This window comes from Oryctolagus cuniculus, chromosome 12, assembly GCF_051225735.1.
Source record: "Oryctolagus cuniculus isolate XC-2025 breed Fujian yellow rabbit chromosome 12, ASM5122573v1, whole genome shotgun sequence".
NCBI classification, from domain to species: Eukaryota; Metazoa; Chordata; class Mammalia; order Lagomorpha; family Leporidae; genus Oryctolagus; species Oryctolagus cuniculus.
In genome coordinates, this window is record NC_142878.1 from 78,767,204 (window position 1) to 78,786,767 (window position 19,564).

Consider the following 19,564-nt stretch of genomic DNA (forward strand, 5'->3'; position numbering starts at 1 on the left):
AGTTGGCTCCTTTTACTTAGCTATCACAGCTGGAAATCAATTGGGACACACATGTATGAGCCATTCCTCAGTATGGGAGAAATGACCAGAACAAATAACAGAAACACTGCAAGGTGGTTCCTTCCAGGAAGCAGAAAGAGGAGAGAGGATGGAACTCCAGAATCTGTTTCTTTTCACTGTTATTCTTTTCTCTGATTTTAAAACTAGGGATGAATTCTTTGATTAGACTTAAAAATTATTAGAAGTAAGAGTATGGGTAGGTGTTCAGCTTAGGGGGTCACATCCCATATCACAGTACCTGAGTCTGATTTCCAACTCTGGCTCCCGATTCCAGCTTCCTGCTAAAGGATACCCCAGGAGGAGCAGGTGATGGTGCCTATTCGAGTTGAGTCCCTGCCATTTATATGGCTTGAGTTCCTGGCTCCTGGTTTCAGCCTGGCTTAGCCCTGGCCATTGTGGACATTTGGAAATGCATCAGTGGATAGAAATTTGTCTGTGTGTCTCTCAAAAACTAAAGCTATGGTCACAGAAAAAGAGTTCATAGTAATACTGAAAGAAAAGGCAAAAGAAAAAGAAAAAAATAAAAATAGCAGTGATGAGACATTTGAAAAAAAGTAAGAATGCAAGTCTATAAACGTGTGAAAGCATAGAGCAGGGGATGGGTATTTGGCACAGCAGATAAGATGCCCACATCCCATACTGGAATGCCTGGCTGCAGTCCCAGCTCCTGTTGCCAACCCAACTTCCTGTTAATGCTCACCCTGGGAGACTACAGAGGGTGGCTCAAGTATCTGGGTCCCTGACACCCATGTGGGAGACATGAATTCAGTTCTAGGCTTCTGGTTTTGATCTGGCCCACAACTGGATACTTTAAGATTTTGGGGATGGGGGGAACCACCTGCAGTGCCAGCATTCCACATGGGTGTGGGTTCGGGTCTGGCTGCTTCTCTTCTGATCCAGCTCTCTGCTATGGCCTGGGAAAGCAGCAGAAGATGGCCCAAGTCCTTGGGCCCCTGCACCCACATGGGAGACCCCGAGGGGGCTACGGACTCCTGGCTTTGGATCTGCACAGCTCCAGCAGTTGGCAGCCATTGGGGGACTGAACCAGCAGATGGAAGACCTCTTTCTGTGTGCTTCTCTGTAACTCTGCCTTTCAAATAAATAAATAAATCTTTTAAAAAAATAATTTTGGGAGTGAACCAGTATATGGTAGATCTCGTTCCATCTGTTTCTTTCTGTCTTTTAAACAAAATGAAAATAAGTTTTAAACTTTTAAAGATATAAAAAATTTGCCACAGTACCCAATTTTCAAAAAACCATGAAGGTATTAGTAAGTGTATAATTCTAATGTATTCAGAAATAACCTGAAGCAATGTTACTGGAAATTCCACCAGCAGCTGTATGAAGAAACAATGTAGGAACATCTTTAAAAATAGCTTATTGAGATACAGTGCACATACCTTTCAGTTGACCCCTTAAAGGTATATAATTCAATGGCTTTTCATAGACTGTATGATCATTACCCCATTTCAGAACATATGCACTGCCCCCAAAAGAAACCCCGTGCCTCTCAGCAGACCTTCCTCATGTTGTCCCAACCTTCCCACTCCCAGGCAGCCACTACTCTCTTCTCTCTTGCCACAGAGTTCCCTACTCTGGCCATTTGACATAAATGGAGTCATCTGGTTTTTGTAAAGATATTCTTTTGTTGCTACTGTATATTTTCCATCCATGATGTTGTGTGTCAGCTCTTTCCTTTTGAAGCATGAGTAATACTTCATTGTGTGCATTTACCTCATTTTGTTTATCCATTCATCTGCTGATGGACATTTAGGGTGTTTCTACTTCCTGACTATTTTGAATAATGCAGCTAAGAATATTTGTGCACAGTTTTTGTGTGGATATATGTTGTATGTAAAATTTCAATAAAAATTGTGTAAAAATTTAAATTAAGTATTTTTACAAGCATAAAGCATTGTATAACACACACACACATATATACACACATACACATATATATGTGTATAAAGTAGTTTGGCATTTTTATTTATGTTTAAGTCTTTATACTTTGTTTCTGTATACAGAGAATTCTTTACTTTTTTTTAAAGATTTATTTATTTATTTGAAAGTTAGAATTACAGAGAGGCAGAGAAAGATAAAGAGAGGTCTTCCATATGCTGATTCACTCCCGAAATGGTCACAATGGCCAGAACTGAGCCTATCTGAAGCCAGGGGCCCAAGGACTTGGGCCATTTTCCACTGCTTTCTCAGGCACATTAGCAGGGAGCTGGATCAGAAGGGGAGCAGCCGGGACTCGAACTGGCATCCATATGGAATGTAGGCAATGTAGGCAGTGACTTTACCTACTATGCTATAGCGCCAGCCCCTCTTTTTTTTTTTTTTTTTTTTTAAGAGTATTTATTTGAAAGGCAGAGTTAGAGAGGGAGGGAGAGGCTGAGAGAAACAAAGAGAGAAAGAGAGAGAGAGACAGAAAGAGAGAGTGAGAGAGGTCTCCCATCTGATGGTTCATTCCCCAAATGGCTACAATAGCCAGGTCTGGGCCAGGCCAAAGCTAGGAGCCAGGAGCCACGACCTTCATCCCAGTCTCCAACGTGGGCACAGAGTGCAAGCACTTGAATCATCCTCTGCTGCCTTCCCAGGTGCATTAGCAAGGAGCTGGATCAGAAGTGGAACAGCCAGGGCTCAAACGGGCGCTCATGTGGGATCCCGGCACTGCAGGCAGCACCAAAGTGCCAGCGCTCAGTTATTTCTATTAACAAATATTTTAAAAATTATAGATACAAGGCCATGGGGGGAAAACCCATATAGTAGAAAAGGATGTACGGTGAATTATAAATCTCCCTTTTATTCTTGTCCACCTCCAGATCAAAAACTCTGTGGTAAGCAGTTTCTTAGGTTCTTCTTAAAGTATATTCTATAAATACCAGTATATAAAAGTGAGCAGTTTTTGAGGTTTTGTTTTCACATAGAGGCATTCTACATACCATGTCCTTTGTTCCTTCATTTAACATATTCTCAAACTAATGTTCTATCAATGCATATAAATCTTTTTTTAAACAATTGATTAGGATTTCATTATGTGGATGTATAGGTTGAGCATTGCTAATCCAAAAAGTGAAATCTGATATGTTCCAACATCTGAAACTTTGAGTGCTGAGATGATGTTACAACTGGAAGATCCCATACCTGGCATCATGTGACACGTTGTAGTCATAATGCAGGTCCAATAGAAATATTGTATCAACTTACCTTCAGGGTATATGTAGTAAGGTCTATATGAATTATAAATGGATGTCGTGTTTAGACTTGGGTCCCATCCCCAGGATATCTCATTATGTATATGCAAATATTCCAAAATCCAAACAATTTCAAAATCCCAAACAAAGCTGTACCATAATTCACTTAGTGCTCTGTTTGATGGAGTGCTTCCCCCTTCTCCCTAGCTGACTGAATTCTGATTTTATTCAAATATAGGAAGACACCTTGCATAGGGGACAGAAGGCCATTCACCCACAAGAGCTGACTCTTGCTCCCCCTGTCTCACGGGCAGCAATTCCATTCTCCTGAGCAACAAGCGGATTAGAAATAGGCACATGACACAAGTCCGGGCCAAGAGGGAAGAGACATAGTCTCCTGGGGGCCTTTCATGAAAAGGTTCTTCTTTTGGAAAGAGACATGGGGAGGGGGACAGAACTCTCCCAATTCTGCCCCTGGACATCATCATGTGAGGGTATGGCATTTGGAACTGCTGTCAACATCCTGTGACCAGGTAGAGAGCACCAAGAGACCCCCGGAGCAGCTGGGTCAGGCATGATTTCCTTCAGCTAACATAGGCACCCACCTTACTCCAGGCTTCCTGTCCTTGGCAATAATAAAGGTGGCTGTTGTGTGTGCCAGTCTGAGCTGCTACTGCATTCAGGATCTGAACCTGCAAACGTCCTGGACGATAACCTTCCTTGCATGGGCTCTCCCCACGTCCCCGAGGCTAAGTGAGCCCCTCATACTGACTCCTCAATACTCTGCTTCCCTTTTCATACCACTGAGTACACTGGGGATTATTTTAAGTCAGTTGTTCAAAGTGTCTACACCAGATAGTAAGTGTCATTGAAAGCAGGGACTGTGGCCATCTCAATAAGCATTAGCAAGGTGCTGCAGAAACAGGTAAGGGAAAACATCACAGCACAATCTGCGTGTGGATTTACTTGAGCACAAACACAGGAATAAAAATATATAGGAAAACATCCTAGAAGATGACACCAAACAGCTGTGGTTTTATGGAGATGAAATTATGGCTGCTTTTCATTTTTTATAACAGATATTATAAACAAGTTACCTCTATAATGTACTAGAAAACTACACATGTAGTTGTATACATTATGGAAATCTAATGAGTATGCATGCAGAAGACATAAACAGAGCACCATGGGAATACAGGAACTGGTGTCGAGCTCTCTTTGAGATGTGCATATACAATGTTTATGAACAGAATACAGAATACCTACACTGCACCTGATGTGTTGGACATTTTTCCCTCTTGTAAACTTGCCTGCCTGGTCTCATCCGAGCAGCTGTAATTGAAGGTTTTATTGTGATTTGCTACTGAACACTGACTTCAATGTGAAGTTTCCCGCTTTTAACGTACCAATAACAGTTCTCCATGAAAACTTTCTCTGAACTGCCTGTTTTCTCAAAGATATAAAAGGTCCCTTCAACTTCTGACCACAATTTCCATTGGCTGAATGCCCATCAACCAAGTTTTTACTATAATATAGTATCCCAACAGATATTTTGGACACATTCAGTTGTAAATTTTATGGGCTATGTGTAAATCATGATATACATGACAAAAAGGAAAATAAAGGAACACACATAATAATGTCTCTGTAAGAAAGCATTACATTATCATGTATTTCAGCTCTTCTTCTAACTGTGATGAACTAGCACTGACCCACACAAATTTATCTAGTTATCTTCATAATAAATTTACAAAATTTTTGACTGAAACACGCATGTAGCCTATAATCCCAGAATAAAGTAATTCTAGCTAGAACACTTGGTAATACTGGAATGATAGTAAAATAAAAGACTAAGAGAGAGTAGAGTCCCAAGCCTTATTCATCAAACATAAATGGCCTTTTTTCAAGGCACAAATAAATGGGCAGACATCCTGTGTTCATGGATTGGAAGGACTTAATATCACTAAAATGTCCATTCTGCCTAAAGCAATCTGCAGATTCAAGGCTTATCCCTGTCAAACTCCCAATGGCTTTTTTTTTTTTTTTTTACAGAAATAGAAAAAACAATGCTAAAATTCATATGGAACTATAAATGATCCTGAACTAAACTACCTAAGACCCTTGAGAAAGAACACAGTGGGAGCTTTATACTTCCCGATTTCAAAAGCTAAAATAATTAAAAACAGTATGCTTTAGGCATAAAGACAGAGACCAAGGGATCAGAAGAAATAGCCCAGCAATAAACCCACAATCTACAGTGAACTGGTCTTCAACAAAGGTACCAGGCAGTGCCGGCATCCCATATGGGTGCTGGTTTGAGTCCCAGCTGCTCCACTTCCAATCCAGCTCCCTGCTATGGCCTGGGAAAGCAGTAGAAGATGGTCCAAATCCTTGGACCCCTGCACCTGTGTGGGAGACCCGGAAGAAGCTCCTGGCTCCTGGCTTCCGATTGGCGCAGTGTGCCGGCTGTAGCAGCCACTAGGGGGGTGAACCAACAAAAAAGGAAGACCTTTCTCTCTGTGTCTCTCTGTCTCACTAACTCTGCCTGTCAAAAAAAAAAAAAAAAAAAAAAGCCCAGTTTACAAAAGGGATCCAGAACTTGACTAGCTATTTCTCCAAAGAAAATGAAAAGGCCACAGATACATGAAAAAGCTTAAAATCACTGTAATCACAGCCAATGTTATGGTGTAGTGGTTAAGTTAAGCCACCGACTGCAATGATGGCATCCCTTTTGGGCTGGTTCGAGTCCTGGCTGCTCCACTTCTGATCCAGCTCCTTACTGACGTGCCTGGGAAAGCAGCAGAAGATGGCTCAGGTACTTGGGCCCCTGTACCCACGTGAGAGACCTGAAGAATGCTCCTGGCTCCTGGCTTTGGTCTGGCCCAGCCCTGGCTATTGCAGCCATTTGGGGAATGAACCAGCAGATGAACAATTTCTCTCTTTGTCTCTCTCTCTCTCTGTGGCTCTTTCAAATGAATAAAATGAATTTTTTTTTAAAAAAATCACTATAATCATCAAGAAAATATAAACCAAAACCATGAGATAGCTAATAAGTATATATAATATATAACTTAGTAATAATAACTACTCACTAGGATAGCTATTATTATTATTTAAAGATTTATTTTATTTATTTCATTTATTTGAAAGGCAAAGTTACAGAGATGGAGAGACAAAGACAGAAAGAGAGAGAGTGAGAGAGAGAGAGAGAGACAGAGGTATCTTCCACCTGCTGGTTCACTCCTTAAATGGCCACAATAGCCAGGCCTGGGCCAGGCTGAAGCCAGGAGCCAGGAGCTTTATCCAGGTCTCCCAAGTGGGGGCAGGGGCCCAAGTAGTTGGGCCATTTTATGGTGCTTTCCCGGGTGTATTAGCAGAGAGCTGGATCAGGCCTCCCTGGCCTCCTCCTCGTCAACCTTCACAGGTGCTTTCCTAGCAGATCTCTTGCATGTCTCATCACAACTTGCTGTCTCAGTGGGCCCAGATCAACACAGTCGGGATGGGTAGGTGCCTTGGGGACCAGACCACAACATTCTAGCCAGTAAAAAGCATCCTTCCTGGGTTGAAAGTGGGACACATAAAGTCCCTGGCACAAGCTGGTGGCCCAATCCCCATTTCTTTTTTTTTTTTTTTTTAATTTTTTGACAGGCAGAGGTAGACAGTGAGAGAGAGAGAGAGAGACAGAGAGAGTTATAGACAGTGAGAGAGAGACAGAGAGAAAGGTCTTCCTTCCATTGGTTCACTCCCCTAATGGCCGCCACGGCTGGCGCTGCACCGATTCAAAGCCAGGAGCCGGGTGCTTCCTCCCAGTCTCCCATGCGGGTACAGGGACCCAAGCACTTGGACCATCTTCCACTGCCCTCCTGGGCCACAGCAGAGAGCTGGACTAGAAGAGCAGCAACCAGGACTAGTACCTGGTGCCCCAACCGGAACTAGAACCCAGGGTGCCGGCGCCACAGGTGGAGGATTAGCCTAGTGAGCCGTGGCGCCAGCCCCAATCCCCATTTCTTTAGTGGTGTCCTGCAGAAATTTACCAATGAAGGGAAACACCCTTGGCTGGATGACATCTAAGGCACTTAAAATCTATGAACAGAATAATGCCAACAAAGATAGTGGAGCAGGCTAGTTATTACTGTATTTATCTATGTCTTCCAGGTAGATAATGGGAGAAGAGGGGAAATTAATAAACAGCTAGAGGTTAAATATGAGGACAGAATGCCCCTTTGGTGGTCAGTAAAGAGGGCTGTATCCCCTGGAGTGGAGAAGAGGACAAACTGAGGACCAGACTCCGACAGAGCAGATGGCAGAGGCGCAGAGCTCCAGCAACATTTAAATGCTCTGCCACAGCAGGTGTTTTAAGGCAGCCAAGCCCTGCTGGGAAAACCTGGGACTCTGACACGTGGGACAGGAGGATCTGGGCGGACGCTCCTGACGATTTTAGCTCTGCAGGTCCCCAGATCCTCTGAGCCCATGGAGCCACCCACCCCTCTGTAATGAGAGTGCAATGAACGACTCCCTCAGGCAGCAGGTGAAGTCTGAGACTTCTCACCTCAAAGAAAAGGCCTCATCCCTCAGGATTTGCCCCCAACTTCTTTCCTGGCTGCAAAGTAAGGATCAGTGTCAAATTCTAGCATAACTGAGCAGAGCCCGGTAAAGGATGAAAGCAACTGCATCTCAAAGAAGCTTCAAGAATTAGCCAGCTTGTACCAGCAGGTGCCAGAGGAACCCCCTGGGACTAGGATGCTTGATGAAAGGGGCAGAAATGTAAACTGATATGACCAAGAATTCATTGATTTGGAGGCACATTTTTTCAGGACAAGGGATTTAACACTCCATCAAGGACTGTGTGAAATGAGGCAAACTTGCTGTTAGGGTGGCGCCTAGAAAGCTGAAAAAAAAAAAAGAATCATAGTCCAACCAAGTGAATTCCTGAGCTGCCCTGGAAGATGGTAGAGTAAGGAACAACATAGCAGAGGAAAGCAGGAATGCTGGAACCAATTACGAGAGGCCAAAAGACCTACCAGATACTCGTATTCCATGGAAGGGCCCAGGGGACACACCATTAACTGGAGTCATCAGCAGCTTGCTGCTCAGAGTCAGTGACATCACCAAGTTCAATACTGCCTCCCTCTTGCAACCCAGGACTGACGGTAGGAGTGGTGGTCAAAGAACTGAAGACCTTCCCCCACACTCGCCAATAACAAGAGTTATGAGATGGCATTTAACTGCCAGGAGCAAGGGGGGCAACATTTACGGTAATGATCAGCCAGGCTGGAAGGGCAGTGAAGTAGACTTGACCCACAGAAAACAGAGCATGGCACCTCCAGGGCCAAAACAGGCAGGTGGCCAACGCAAGCGCTGCCTAACACCTACAATCATGAGGCAAGAATGGAAAGATAGGAGGCTAAGGATGGTTGCACTAATTATAAAAAAAAAAAAAATCATGATTGCTTCTTCCATTCCCCAACCTTTTAAGGTTCTGAGATCCAGATCCCATTGGCTGAAGAAGGACTCTAAGTGACAGCAAGAAGAGTATATTGCAAGGGCCTTCCTTTCCTTCTCCAAATGAACCTATGGCACTTGGGTGACTATGTGTTAGGGGAAAATGATGCTCAGACTTATTTAGCAATGTTGGAAACAAGATCTGTGTCCATGCCTGGAGACCCAAGGCATCATCATGGCCCTGCTAGGATAGCAAGGATATACAGGGTCCAGATAATAAACGGACTGGCTAAATTCCAGGTGACAGTGAGTGCATTGGCTGTGTGGATCCACCCAGTGGTCATTTCCCTGATTCTCAGGTGTAAAACTGGAACTGACATGTCCAGTAGTGACATCTCCTCCAATTCTTACCATGGGATCTATAGCCCATGGAAGAAGAGTATAATGAAAAGGCTAACAGAGAGCCCCTGGTCAAGACAGTAAATCAAAACCAGTATTGATTAGATACGATACCAAAAGCAGTAGCAACAAAAGGAAAACAGATCATATCTAATCAATATTGTTTTTGATTTACTATCATCAGAATGAGAAACTTCTGTTTCAAAGAACATTACCAATAAAGTAAAAAGACAATGCAGAGAATGGGAGAAAAATTCTGTAAATTATATAATTGATACAGGACTGGTATATAGGACATTTAAACTATGCCAACTTAGTAATAAAATGACAACCTGATTCCAAAATGGGCAAAAGATGTGAGTACGCATTTTTCCAAAGAAGATGCACAAATGCCCAATAAGCACACAAAAAGATGCTCAAAATCATTAGCCTTTAGAGAAATGCAAATCACAGCCCCTGTGAGACACCACTTCATACCCATCAGAAAAGTTATAATAAAACAGATAATACCAGGTGCTGCAGAAAATGTGGAGAAATCACAGGTCTCAGGCCCTGCTGGTGGGAATGCACAGCACCACTGGATTTCATATGACCAAGCAATTCTACTACAATGTATAAACCCAAGAAAGTGAAAATATATATCCCACATGAACACTTGTTCACAAATGTTCATAGCACCATTATTCATAATAGCCAAATAATGTTAAAGACTCAGATGTCCATCAACTGAAGCACTGATAAATAAAATGTGTAGGATAGTATTTTGCAATTTTAAAAATGAAGTCCTGGGGCTGGTGTTACAGTGAAGCAGTCACACTATCACCTGTGATGTTGACTTCCCATGTGGGTGCCAGTTGCTCTCCCAGCTGATCCACTTCCAATCAAGTTCCTTGCTAATGGCCTGGGAAAAGCAGAGAAAGACAGTCCAGCTGTTTGGGCCCATGCCATCCACGTGGGAGACCCAGATGGAGCTCGTGGCTCCTGGCTTTGGCCTGGGCCAGCCCTGGTGACTGCAGCCATCCAGGGAGTGAACCAGAAGATGGAAGTACGCACGCTCTCTCTCCAACTCTTTCAAAGTAAAGAAATCTTTAAAAAAAATGAATATTAATACATACTACAACACATTATACTGGAGCCGGCACTGTGGCATCGCGGGTAAAGCCGCTGCCTGAAGTGCCAGCATCTCAAATGAGTGCTGGTTCAAGATCCTGCTGCTCCACTTCTGGTCCAGCTCTCTGCTATGGCCTGGGAAAGCAGTAGAAGATGGCACAAGTCCTTGGGTCCCTGCACCTGTGTGGGAGACCTAGAAGAAGCTCCAGGCTCCTGGCTTTGGATTGGCGCAGCTCTGGCTATTGCAGCCAATTGGGGAGTAAATCAGTAGATGGAGACCTCTTTCTCTGCCTCTCCTCTCTCTGTGTAACTCTGACTTTCAAATAAATAAATAAATAAATCTTAAAAAAAAATATGCCAAATGAAAGAAGCCTTCTGCACAAAGACCACATACAGTATGACAGAGGGTAGAATTTCAGTTGCTTGGGGAGGGGTACAGGCATCTGGGGAAACTGGAGACTTACAGCTAGTGGGTATGGAGTTTCTTTATGGAGTGATGAAAATGTTCTAAAATTGATGTACAACTCTGTGAAGATATTAAAAACCACCTGAGTTATAATCTTTAAATGAATGTATTAAATGTCACACAAATTATATTTCAGCAAGGTTGTTTAAAAATATAAAGGGAAGGGCGTTGTGGCGTAATAAGCAAAGCCTCGGCTTGCAGCACCAGCATTCCATATGGGTGCCAGTTCGTGTGCCGGCTGCTCCTCTTCCGATCCAGCTCTCTGCTGTGTCCTGGGAAAGCAGTGGAAGATGGCCCAAGTGCTTGGGCCCCTACACCCACATGGGAAACTCTGCAGACGCTCCTTTCTCCTAGTTTTGGATTGGCTTAGCTCTGGCCGTTGTGGCCATTTTGGCAGTGAACCAGCGGAATGAAGACTTCCTCTCTCTGTAACTCTTCCTCTCAAATAAATAAATAAATCTTTAAAAAAAACCAAGGAAAATATTGCAACCCAGTGGGAACGTCAGAGGTCAGGGTCACCCCTGCAGACACAAAAGATATAAAGTGGTTCCTATAACGTGGGTTCCAGTCCCTGTAGAAACCCAATAGATCCTGAAGAAAAGCTACACAAACAATCACAACTAAGTAACAGTCACAATTTTTTGCTGGTTCCTGGATACAAGGTGTCCGGAAACAGCTGGGACCCTTCCTGTGTCTGCTGGAACAAGCGTGTTCCATTTGAGAATGTGAACCTCTAATCCTCAGAGCCCAGGGGTGTGAGCTTAGAAGCACAAAGTCCTCCAGGGCATCACAGGCAAAGGTTAAGTGGCCACTCCGAGTTCTACTGCTTTGCTCCAGGATGCATGGGCACTTCCTGTTGGGAAGACAGACACATACCCTGGCTCTGATCTAATGAATAAACTTTATTCCAAACAATGGCACCCATCCTTCAGGAATGCCACTTCCAACTGGGGACTTCTCGGGTGCTTTCGGTAGTCATTCCAGGGCTCTACGAGGCCGCTTGCTTCTGGATGGTGTGGTGAGTGACGTGATGGATGGCTCTCACTGACCCAGGCTCCCAAGGCTCACTCATGCACCCTCTCTCTATGAACTGGGTCCCCTGGGAGGACAAATTGGTCATTGCCATCTGCATGGGTCATGCGTCCTCGAAGCCCCCAGTAATTGTGCTGGTTGAGACTTCATGGACAAGAAAGGCAAGACGCATCCATCCATGTTAAGCCAAATTACTGGCCCTTTCGGAATGGACATTATGAGAATTCACTGTGTAGAACTGGACCTTATTTAATTCTTAAACTGTGATAAATTCGACAGTGGAATATCAAATTCAATCTTTTTAAAAAAAGATATAGGGCCATGTTAGGTAATCTAGTTTTTCCTAAGTGTGATTTGGTGGTTCAAGGATATTTTACACGTTCATAGAAAAATGGAATGAAAATATAAGGACTTTTTTTGGTACAAAAATATTTGAAATTCATGCATGGTTTTTTTCATCATATGCATTTTCTTTGACCTTTTTGAAGATCCTTCATATGGATATTAAAGGAATTGGTCCATTTCATCTAAATTATTGAATTCACAGGCACAGAGTTTTTCAAAGTATCCCTAATTACCCATTTAATGTCTGTAGGTTTTCCAATAATGCTACTTTCTAGTTTCCTAAGGTAGAAGCTCAACAATTCCAGACCTTTTTTTCTTTACTAGTGTAAGCATTTAATGCTGTACTTCCCTCTAAGAACTGTGTTAGCCGCAATCTAAACATTTTGGTGTTGTATCTTTATTTTTATTCTGTTCAAACATTTAAAATTTTCCTCGAGAATTCTTATTTGATCCATGGGTTATTTGCAAGTGCTGTTTAACTTTAAATATTTGGGGGATATTCCAGGCAGCTTTTGTTATTGATTCCTATTTTTTATTTTTTTTATTTTTTCACAGGCAGAGTTAGACAGTGAGAAAGACAGAGAGAAAGGTCTTCCTTCCATTGGTTCACCCCCCAAATGGCCGTTACGGCTGGCACGCTGTGCCGATTTGAAGCCAGGAGCCAGGTGCTTCCTCCTGGTCTCCTACGCGGGAGCAGGGCCCAAGCACTTGGGCCATCCTCCACTGCACTCCCGGGCCACAGCAGATAGCTGGACTGGAAAAGGAGCAACCAGGACAGAATCTGGTGCCCCAACCAGGACTAGAACCTGGTGTGCCGGCGCCGCAGGTAGAGGATTAGCCTAATGAGCCGTGGCGCCGGCCTTTTGATTCCTATTTTAATTCCACTACAGTCAGATCATAACTTGTATGATTTCTGCTCTTTCAAAATCATCAAGGTTTGACTTTTGGCCCAGATTACTCAGTAAATATCCCATGTGCATTCAAAAACAGTATTCTGCTGTTGTAACACAGAAAGCCCACAGATATCAATTAGGTAAAAGTGATTTGACAGGGGCTGGCACTGTGGTGTAGCAGGTAAAGCCACACTTGCAGTGCCAGCATCCCATATGGGTGCTGGTTTGAGTCTGGCTGCGCCACTTCTGACCCAGATCCCTGCCAATGTGCCTGAGAAAGCAGTAGAAGATAGCCCAAGTCCTTGGGCCTCTGCACCCACATGAGAGACCCAGAAGAAGCTCCTGGTATAGGACTGGCACAGCTCTGGCCGTTGTGGCCATTTGGGGAGTGAACCAGTGAATGGAAGACACCTCTGTGTGTGTGTGTGTGTGTGTGTGTGTGTATGTCTACCTCTCTGTAACTCTGCCTTTCAAATACATAAATAAATCTTAAAAAGAGGGGCCAGCACTGTGGCACAGCAGGTTAACGCCATGGCCTACAGTGCTGGCATCCCATATGGGCGCTGGTTTGAGACCTGGCTGCTACACGTCCGGTCCAGCTCTCTGCTATGGCCTGGGAAAGCAGTGGAAAATGGCCGAAGTCCTTGGGCCCCTGCACCCATGTGGGAGACCTGGAGGAAGCTCCTGGCTCCTGGCTTTGGATCGGCACGGCTCCGACCGTTAAGGCCAATTGGGGAGTGAACCATCAGATGGAAGACTTCTCTCTCTCTCTCTGTCTCTGTCTGTCCTCTCTCTGTGTAACTCTTTCAAATAAATAACTAAATATTTTTTTAAAAATCTTAAAAAGAAAAAGTGATTTGGGGCTGGTGCTGTGTGGTGTAGCGGGTAAAGCCACCGCCTGCAGTGTCAGCATACCATATGGGCGCTGGTTCATGTCCTGGCTGCTCCATTTCAGTCCAGCTCTCTGCTATGGCCTGAGACAACAGTAGAAGTTGGCCCAAGTTCTTGGGCCCCTGCACACTTGTGGGAGACCTGGAAGAAGCTCCTGGCTCCTGGCTTCGGATTGGCGCAGCTTCGGCCATTGTAGCCAATTGGGGAGAGAACCAGCGAATAGATGACCTCTCTTTCTCTCTCTCTCTGCCTCTCCTTTTCTCTCCGTGTAACTCTGACTTTCAAATAAACAATTATAATAAAAGCAACAACAATAATAATAAAAAAGAAAATGGAACATGAATTTAAAAAAAAGCACTGCTTTGGATTTTTCATAAACTGACCCTTTTATCACTGTTATGTCCCCCTTTATCCATGGTGATTTTCCCTGTTCTTGTCTATTTTGTCTGACATTAATACAACCACTTCAGCTTTGATTACTTTTTGCATGATATGGTTTTTAGCTTCTTTTTAGCTTTAACCTATTTTATTATATGTTTCTTCTTTTTTCCAGATTTTTTGAAGCATAGCTTGCAAATAAAATTTATACATATTCAAGGCATAATGTGATGATTTGATATGCATATATTTTGTGAAATGACTATGACAATCAAATAACACATCTATCACCACTTGTAGTTCCCATTTTGTGTGAGGACACTTGTATGTGCATATAAAGAAACTTAAAATTTACTCTTAGTAAGTCTCAAGAAAGCAGAACAGTACTACTAACTTTGAGAACTAGAGTATTAGAGCCGCTATGCTGTGCATTAGACTCAGGAGAATCTACTTTTCTTGCAACTGAAGATTTGTACCCTTGGACCAACATCTCCCCAGTACTCCATCAACCCAGCAGTATACCTGTTTACAATAATCCAGTATACAAGGTTAAGCTTAACACCCTATTAATTGTATTATGGCTAAAACTGGACTTGTCAATATCTTGATCTTTTTTCATAAATTCTTGAAATAAAAAAGCAATAGCCGTTCACCTCTTTAAAATGGTCAAAGAAAGGCTGTCCATGTTTGATGGAGACATGCAGCATGCATCCCCATTAAAACTGAGAATGAGAAAATCACACAGCCACCGTTTTTATGACTAAACACGTCCTGATGTGAACAGGCCAATGACATGAGAAAAGAAAAAAGTCAGAGGGACACAGAAAACTGCAGTACATTGAAAACACTATTTTGGAGAAAATACAATAAAATAGGTAAAATAAAATTGTAAATAAATGAAAACTTCACCACTTGGGACTTTTAAAAACTGTCTCCTAAGCAATACTGTGCCAAAGAAGCAATCAAAACCAGACATTATCAAATCTGGAATTTATTCTGTTGAAAGAGTGAAAATTCATTTTTCTCCATATGACTATTCAACTGACTCAATACTATTTCTTCAAGAATCCAAAATTTCCAAACTGATTTATGTTCTTTTTATGTCCTCCTGAACAGAGTGGGGGGAAAATGTCTCTGAACAACAAAATAGGAAACCCAGTGGGGTTTGGATCTTTAGCAACAGTTTCTCTGACCTTTGCTTCAGAAAGTCCTTCCCTTCTCATTTACTTTATTACAAGTGAAAAAAAAAAAATAACAGCCCTCCAGTGTAGACTACACACGAGTGGCTTCTGTTTTTCTGACTGAAATCAAGTGTGGCACCATAGAAGCCTGCAGAGGGGCGGGTGTGACAGGAACGGTCAGCCATGTCAACAGCTGCTAAGAACATGAGTGAAATGAGATTAGATGAACCTGGGGACACGGAACTTGGTGGTGCCCTCAATAAGTGTAGTTCCACTGGAGTGACAGGGGTGTGAGTCAGATTACTGTGGGTTAATGAGCATACTGAAGAAGCAGACATGACAAGGGCAGACAACTCTCCCAAGAATGTTGGTTATTCGGATGAACAGAGAAATGAGTCCACAGCTAAAAGGGAATATAAGGCCAAGCACGTTTTACGGAGGATACAAGTGGGATTACTCCGATGGAGAAGGGGAGATCACTGATATACACAAAGGTATTTCAAAAAGTTAATGGAGGGGCCCGCACTGTGGCATAGAGGGTAAAGCCACTGCCTACAGTGCCAGCATACTATATGGACACTGGTTCGAGGCTCAGCTGCTCCAGGTCCCATCTAGCTCCCTGCTCTGGCCTGGGAAAGCAGTAGAAGATGGGCCAAGTGCTTGGGCTCCTGCACGCACGTGGGAGACCCAGCAGAAGCTCCTGGCTCCTGACTTTGGATCAGCCCAGCTCCAGCTGTTGCAGCCATCTGGGGAGAGAACCAGTCAATGGAAGGCCTCTCTAACTCTGCCTTTCAAATAAATAAATAAATCATAAAAAAAAGTTCCTCGAAAAACATCATCTAGTATGATGCCAGAACTATGTACAAGTTTTTTGTTTGAGAGTGAAAGTGAGAGTAAGAGAGAGAGAGAGAGAGAACACGCGAGAGAGCGCACACTCACGAGAGCTGCCATCTGCTGGTTCACTGAGGCTGGGCCAGGAGCTAAGAATTCAATCCAGGTCCTCCAAGTGGGCGGCAGGGATTCAACCACTTCTCCCATCACCTTCTGCTTCCCAGGGTTCCATTATCAATGGGAGCTAGGACTGAACCCCACGCACTCAGATATGGGATGCCGGCATCTTAACTGGCATTGTGACCATTAGTACAAATGCTGGTCCCAATGTGTACAATTTTATGCATCAGTTAAAATTTTTAAAAATATTCATGGGAAAATGAATTAAAAGATAAGCAAAAAAAGTTTTGAAATCCATGCACAGAGAAATTCTCAAAAGGTTCATAGAAAATGTATATTACAACTAAGTATGGCTTTCAATGTTTTTTTTAGCAAACAAAAAAAAATCTCTTAGGGGCCAGTGTTGTGGGGCAGTGGGTTACACCATTGCCAGGGAAGCAAGCATCCCATTTCAGAGCGCTGGCTTGAGTCCCTAGCTGCTCTTCTTCTGATCTAGCTCCCAGCTAATGTGCCTGGGAAGGCAGAACCCGGCCCAGGTGATTGGCCGGCCACCCACATGGGAGATCTGAATGAAGTTGCTGGCTCCTGGCTTTACCTTGGACCAGCCCTGGCCATTGTGGCCATGTGGGAAGTAAACCAGCAGATGGAAGCGCTCTCTCTCTGTCTCTCTACCAGTGCCAGTAGGGTGCTGATGGTGACAACAGTGAGAATGATGATAAACAGGTACAATGAGACCCTGTCAGTGTGCAAGCCCTCAGGAATCCTGGAGTAATGCTGAGTACAGTTTATTCTTATGGTATAGCGAGGTGGGCTTCAGGGAAGCAATGTGAATGAAGGAAGTGTAAGAAGAAACAGATTTCTTGCTAGGGCTTCATCAGCTCTTGCCTGGTCAGTCTATTACAGTTGGGAAGGCACAGTATTAAATTTTTAAAGGAAAACAACAAAATCTGCTAAATTGGAGTAAGACTATTTTATAGTCTGAATCAGTTCTCCTTGTTAGAATTAAATAATTCCAGTTTCACAGTCGTCTTTTGCCTACCCAGTACTTTACTTTTATGTTTCACATGTCAACATGAGGATACCCATGTTTTACAATATTATCAGTGAGAACTTGTAAATCTAACGTATTGAGAAACATTATTTGTTTTAATAAAATAAAATGCATACTCACTCTGAATAGTATTTCTTCATTCCACTTTGGATTCAAACTCTAAAAGATAATAAACACAGTATAACTTTAAAACATTTTGCCATAACAATCAAACAAAAGACATTGCAGTTTTTTTGAATATCACTGAATCTAACCTTTTTAATGGTTTTTGTTTGCACGCTTGTAAAAACTCCGTTCATTGGGTCATATAATGTCACTCTCACATAAGGGTCGCTGCAAAAATTCAAAAAAAAAAAAAAGAAAGAAAGAAAACAGACATTTCAGTTATTGCTCAGCCCAAGCTCAGAGTCCCCAAACTAAACAGTTCCCAACGTTTTCCTCTGTTAACAATTTCTACAATTATTTCCTGTACTTAAATGTCAGGGTTCTTTGGGCATGGTAATAAGGGTGGTGGATTTTGCATCTTCTTAAAAAGTTAAAGTACCACGTTAGTAAAACATTTTGATGATGAACTAGAAAAGAAACCTTTCAATCATAGGTTACTGATTTAGGCTTTTATATTCTTGATTTTCATTACATTCTTTCTGTGAGTTCAGATGGTTATTTCGACAACTCTAAGGTTGGTTTTACAAGACCCCAGGTAGTTCCAAGTTAATCTCATGGCTACAAACTCTTGTTTTTCTTTCTTTTTAGTTAAAAAATACTTTTTAATTTATTTGAAAAGTAGAGACAGAGAGAGAGACAGAAACTATTTTCCATTGGCTGGCTCACTCTCTAAATGGCTGAAGTGGCTGGTGCTGAGCCAGGCCAAAGCTAGGAGCCTGGAACTCCATCTAGGTCTCCTGTATGGGTAGCAGAGGCCCAAGTACTTTGGCCATTATCTGTTGCCTTCCCAGGTGCACTAACAGGGAGTTGGGTTGGAAGCAGAGCAGCTGGAACCCAAACCGGCACTCACATGGGATGCTAGCAGCATAGGCAGCAGCTTAACCCACTCTGCCACAATGCCAGCCCCATAAACATTTCTTAAAAAATAAACTCCTTGCCATTAAAACTAATGGTGTTCCATATCCCCATCTGCTTGTCAGATGGGGATATGGACAATCTTGTGATACACAGGTTTGCAAAGTACAAGACTTTGCACACGTTACTTGGCCACAGCCAAATTTCTTCCACTTTCCTTGTGTATCCCAGGAACTCAACAATCTTGGGCCACCAATGCCCTCCCTCTCCATCTCATTCCTCATACCACTTCCTTCACCTCTTACTTTATTTGAACAAAAATCCAAACCACCCCAAGATACAGGTATTTATCAAGACCCATCCCTGCCCCAACCTAAGTGGTCCAGGAAGCCTCCTCTGCTGTGTGGCTAACCCTCCTTGTGCAGCTTCCTGCCACCTCCCGTGGCTCCTGCTTGTGCGGACACTATTGAAAAATCTTTGTGTAACTCAGAAAACCACAAATTTTCTCCTATGAGTTCTTTTAGAAGTTTTATAGTTTTGGGGTTTTAATAATTTTCTGTATGATGTACGATAGAAGACAGGTTTCACTGTGTCCCACACAGATCTGCAGTTGCAGTACCATGTACTGAAAGCACTATGTTCTCCTCTTGAAATGTGCTGGCGTTCTCCATCTGCTGATTCACTCCTTAAGTGTCCACAAGAGCCAGGGCTGGGCCAGGACAAAACCAGGAGCCAGGAGTTCCATCCAGGTCTCCCATATGGTAGCACGAACCCCAGTACTTGAGCTGTCACCTGCAGCTTCCCAGGCACCCATCCGAAGCAGTGGTGGCAATCAATCCCAGGCACTCTGAGGCACATGTGGGTGTTCTAAGTGGAAGCTTAACCTGCTACACCACAATGCCTGTCCCATAAACAGAGGTCTTTAGTATTCTTTTTCCATCTAGTACAATGACTTTGTCATACATCCCTGCTAAAACTGAATTTTAGTTCTAGGAGATTTCTTAGGGTTTTCTACATGTATGACCATGTTCTCTGGAAAGACAGGTAATTTTACTTCTTCCTTTGTGATCTGCATGACTTTTTTGCCCTTGCCAATATAATGTGGCTAGGACATCCAGCACAGTGTCGAACAGAGTGTGAAAACAGAC

At 43.1% G+C, this 19,564-nt stretch overlaps 1 protein-coding gene across 2 annotated transcripts in view; it reads right to left on the reverse strand.

Moving 5' to 3' along the window:
• NEDD4 (NEDD4 E3 ubiquitin protein ligase) overlaps positions 1-19,564 on the reverse strand; it is a 146,975-nt gene that overhangs the window by 105,663 nt on the left and 21,748 nt on the right. Inside the window, exons 3-4 of one of the 2 annotated variants that reach the window (XM_051821964.2) lie at positions 17,651-17,729; positions 17,517-17,555 (exon numbers count right to left, since the gene is read on the reverse strand). In XM_051821964.2, coding sequence (XP_051677924.1) covers positions 17,517-17,555; positions 17,651-17,729 — 118 coding nt within the window. The remainder of the gene's footprint in view (positions 1-17,516; positions 17,556-17,650; positions 17,730-19,564) is intronic. The other variant, XM_089310395.1, reaches the window with a different exon arrangement.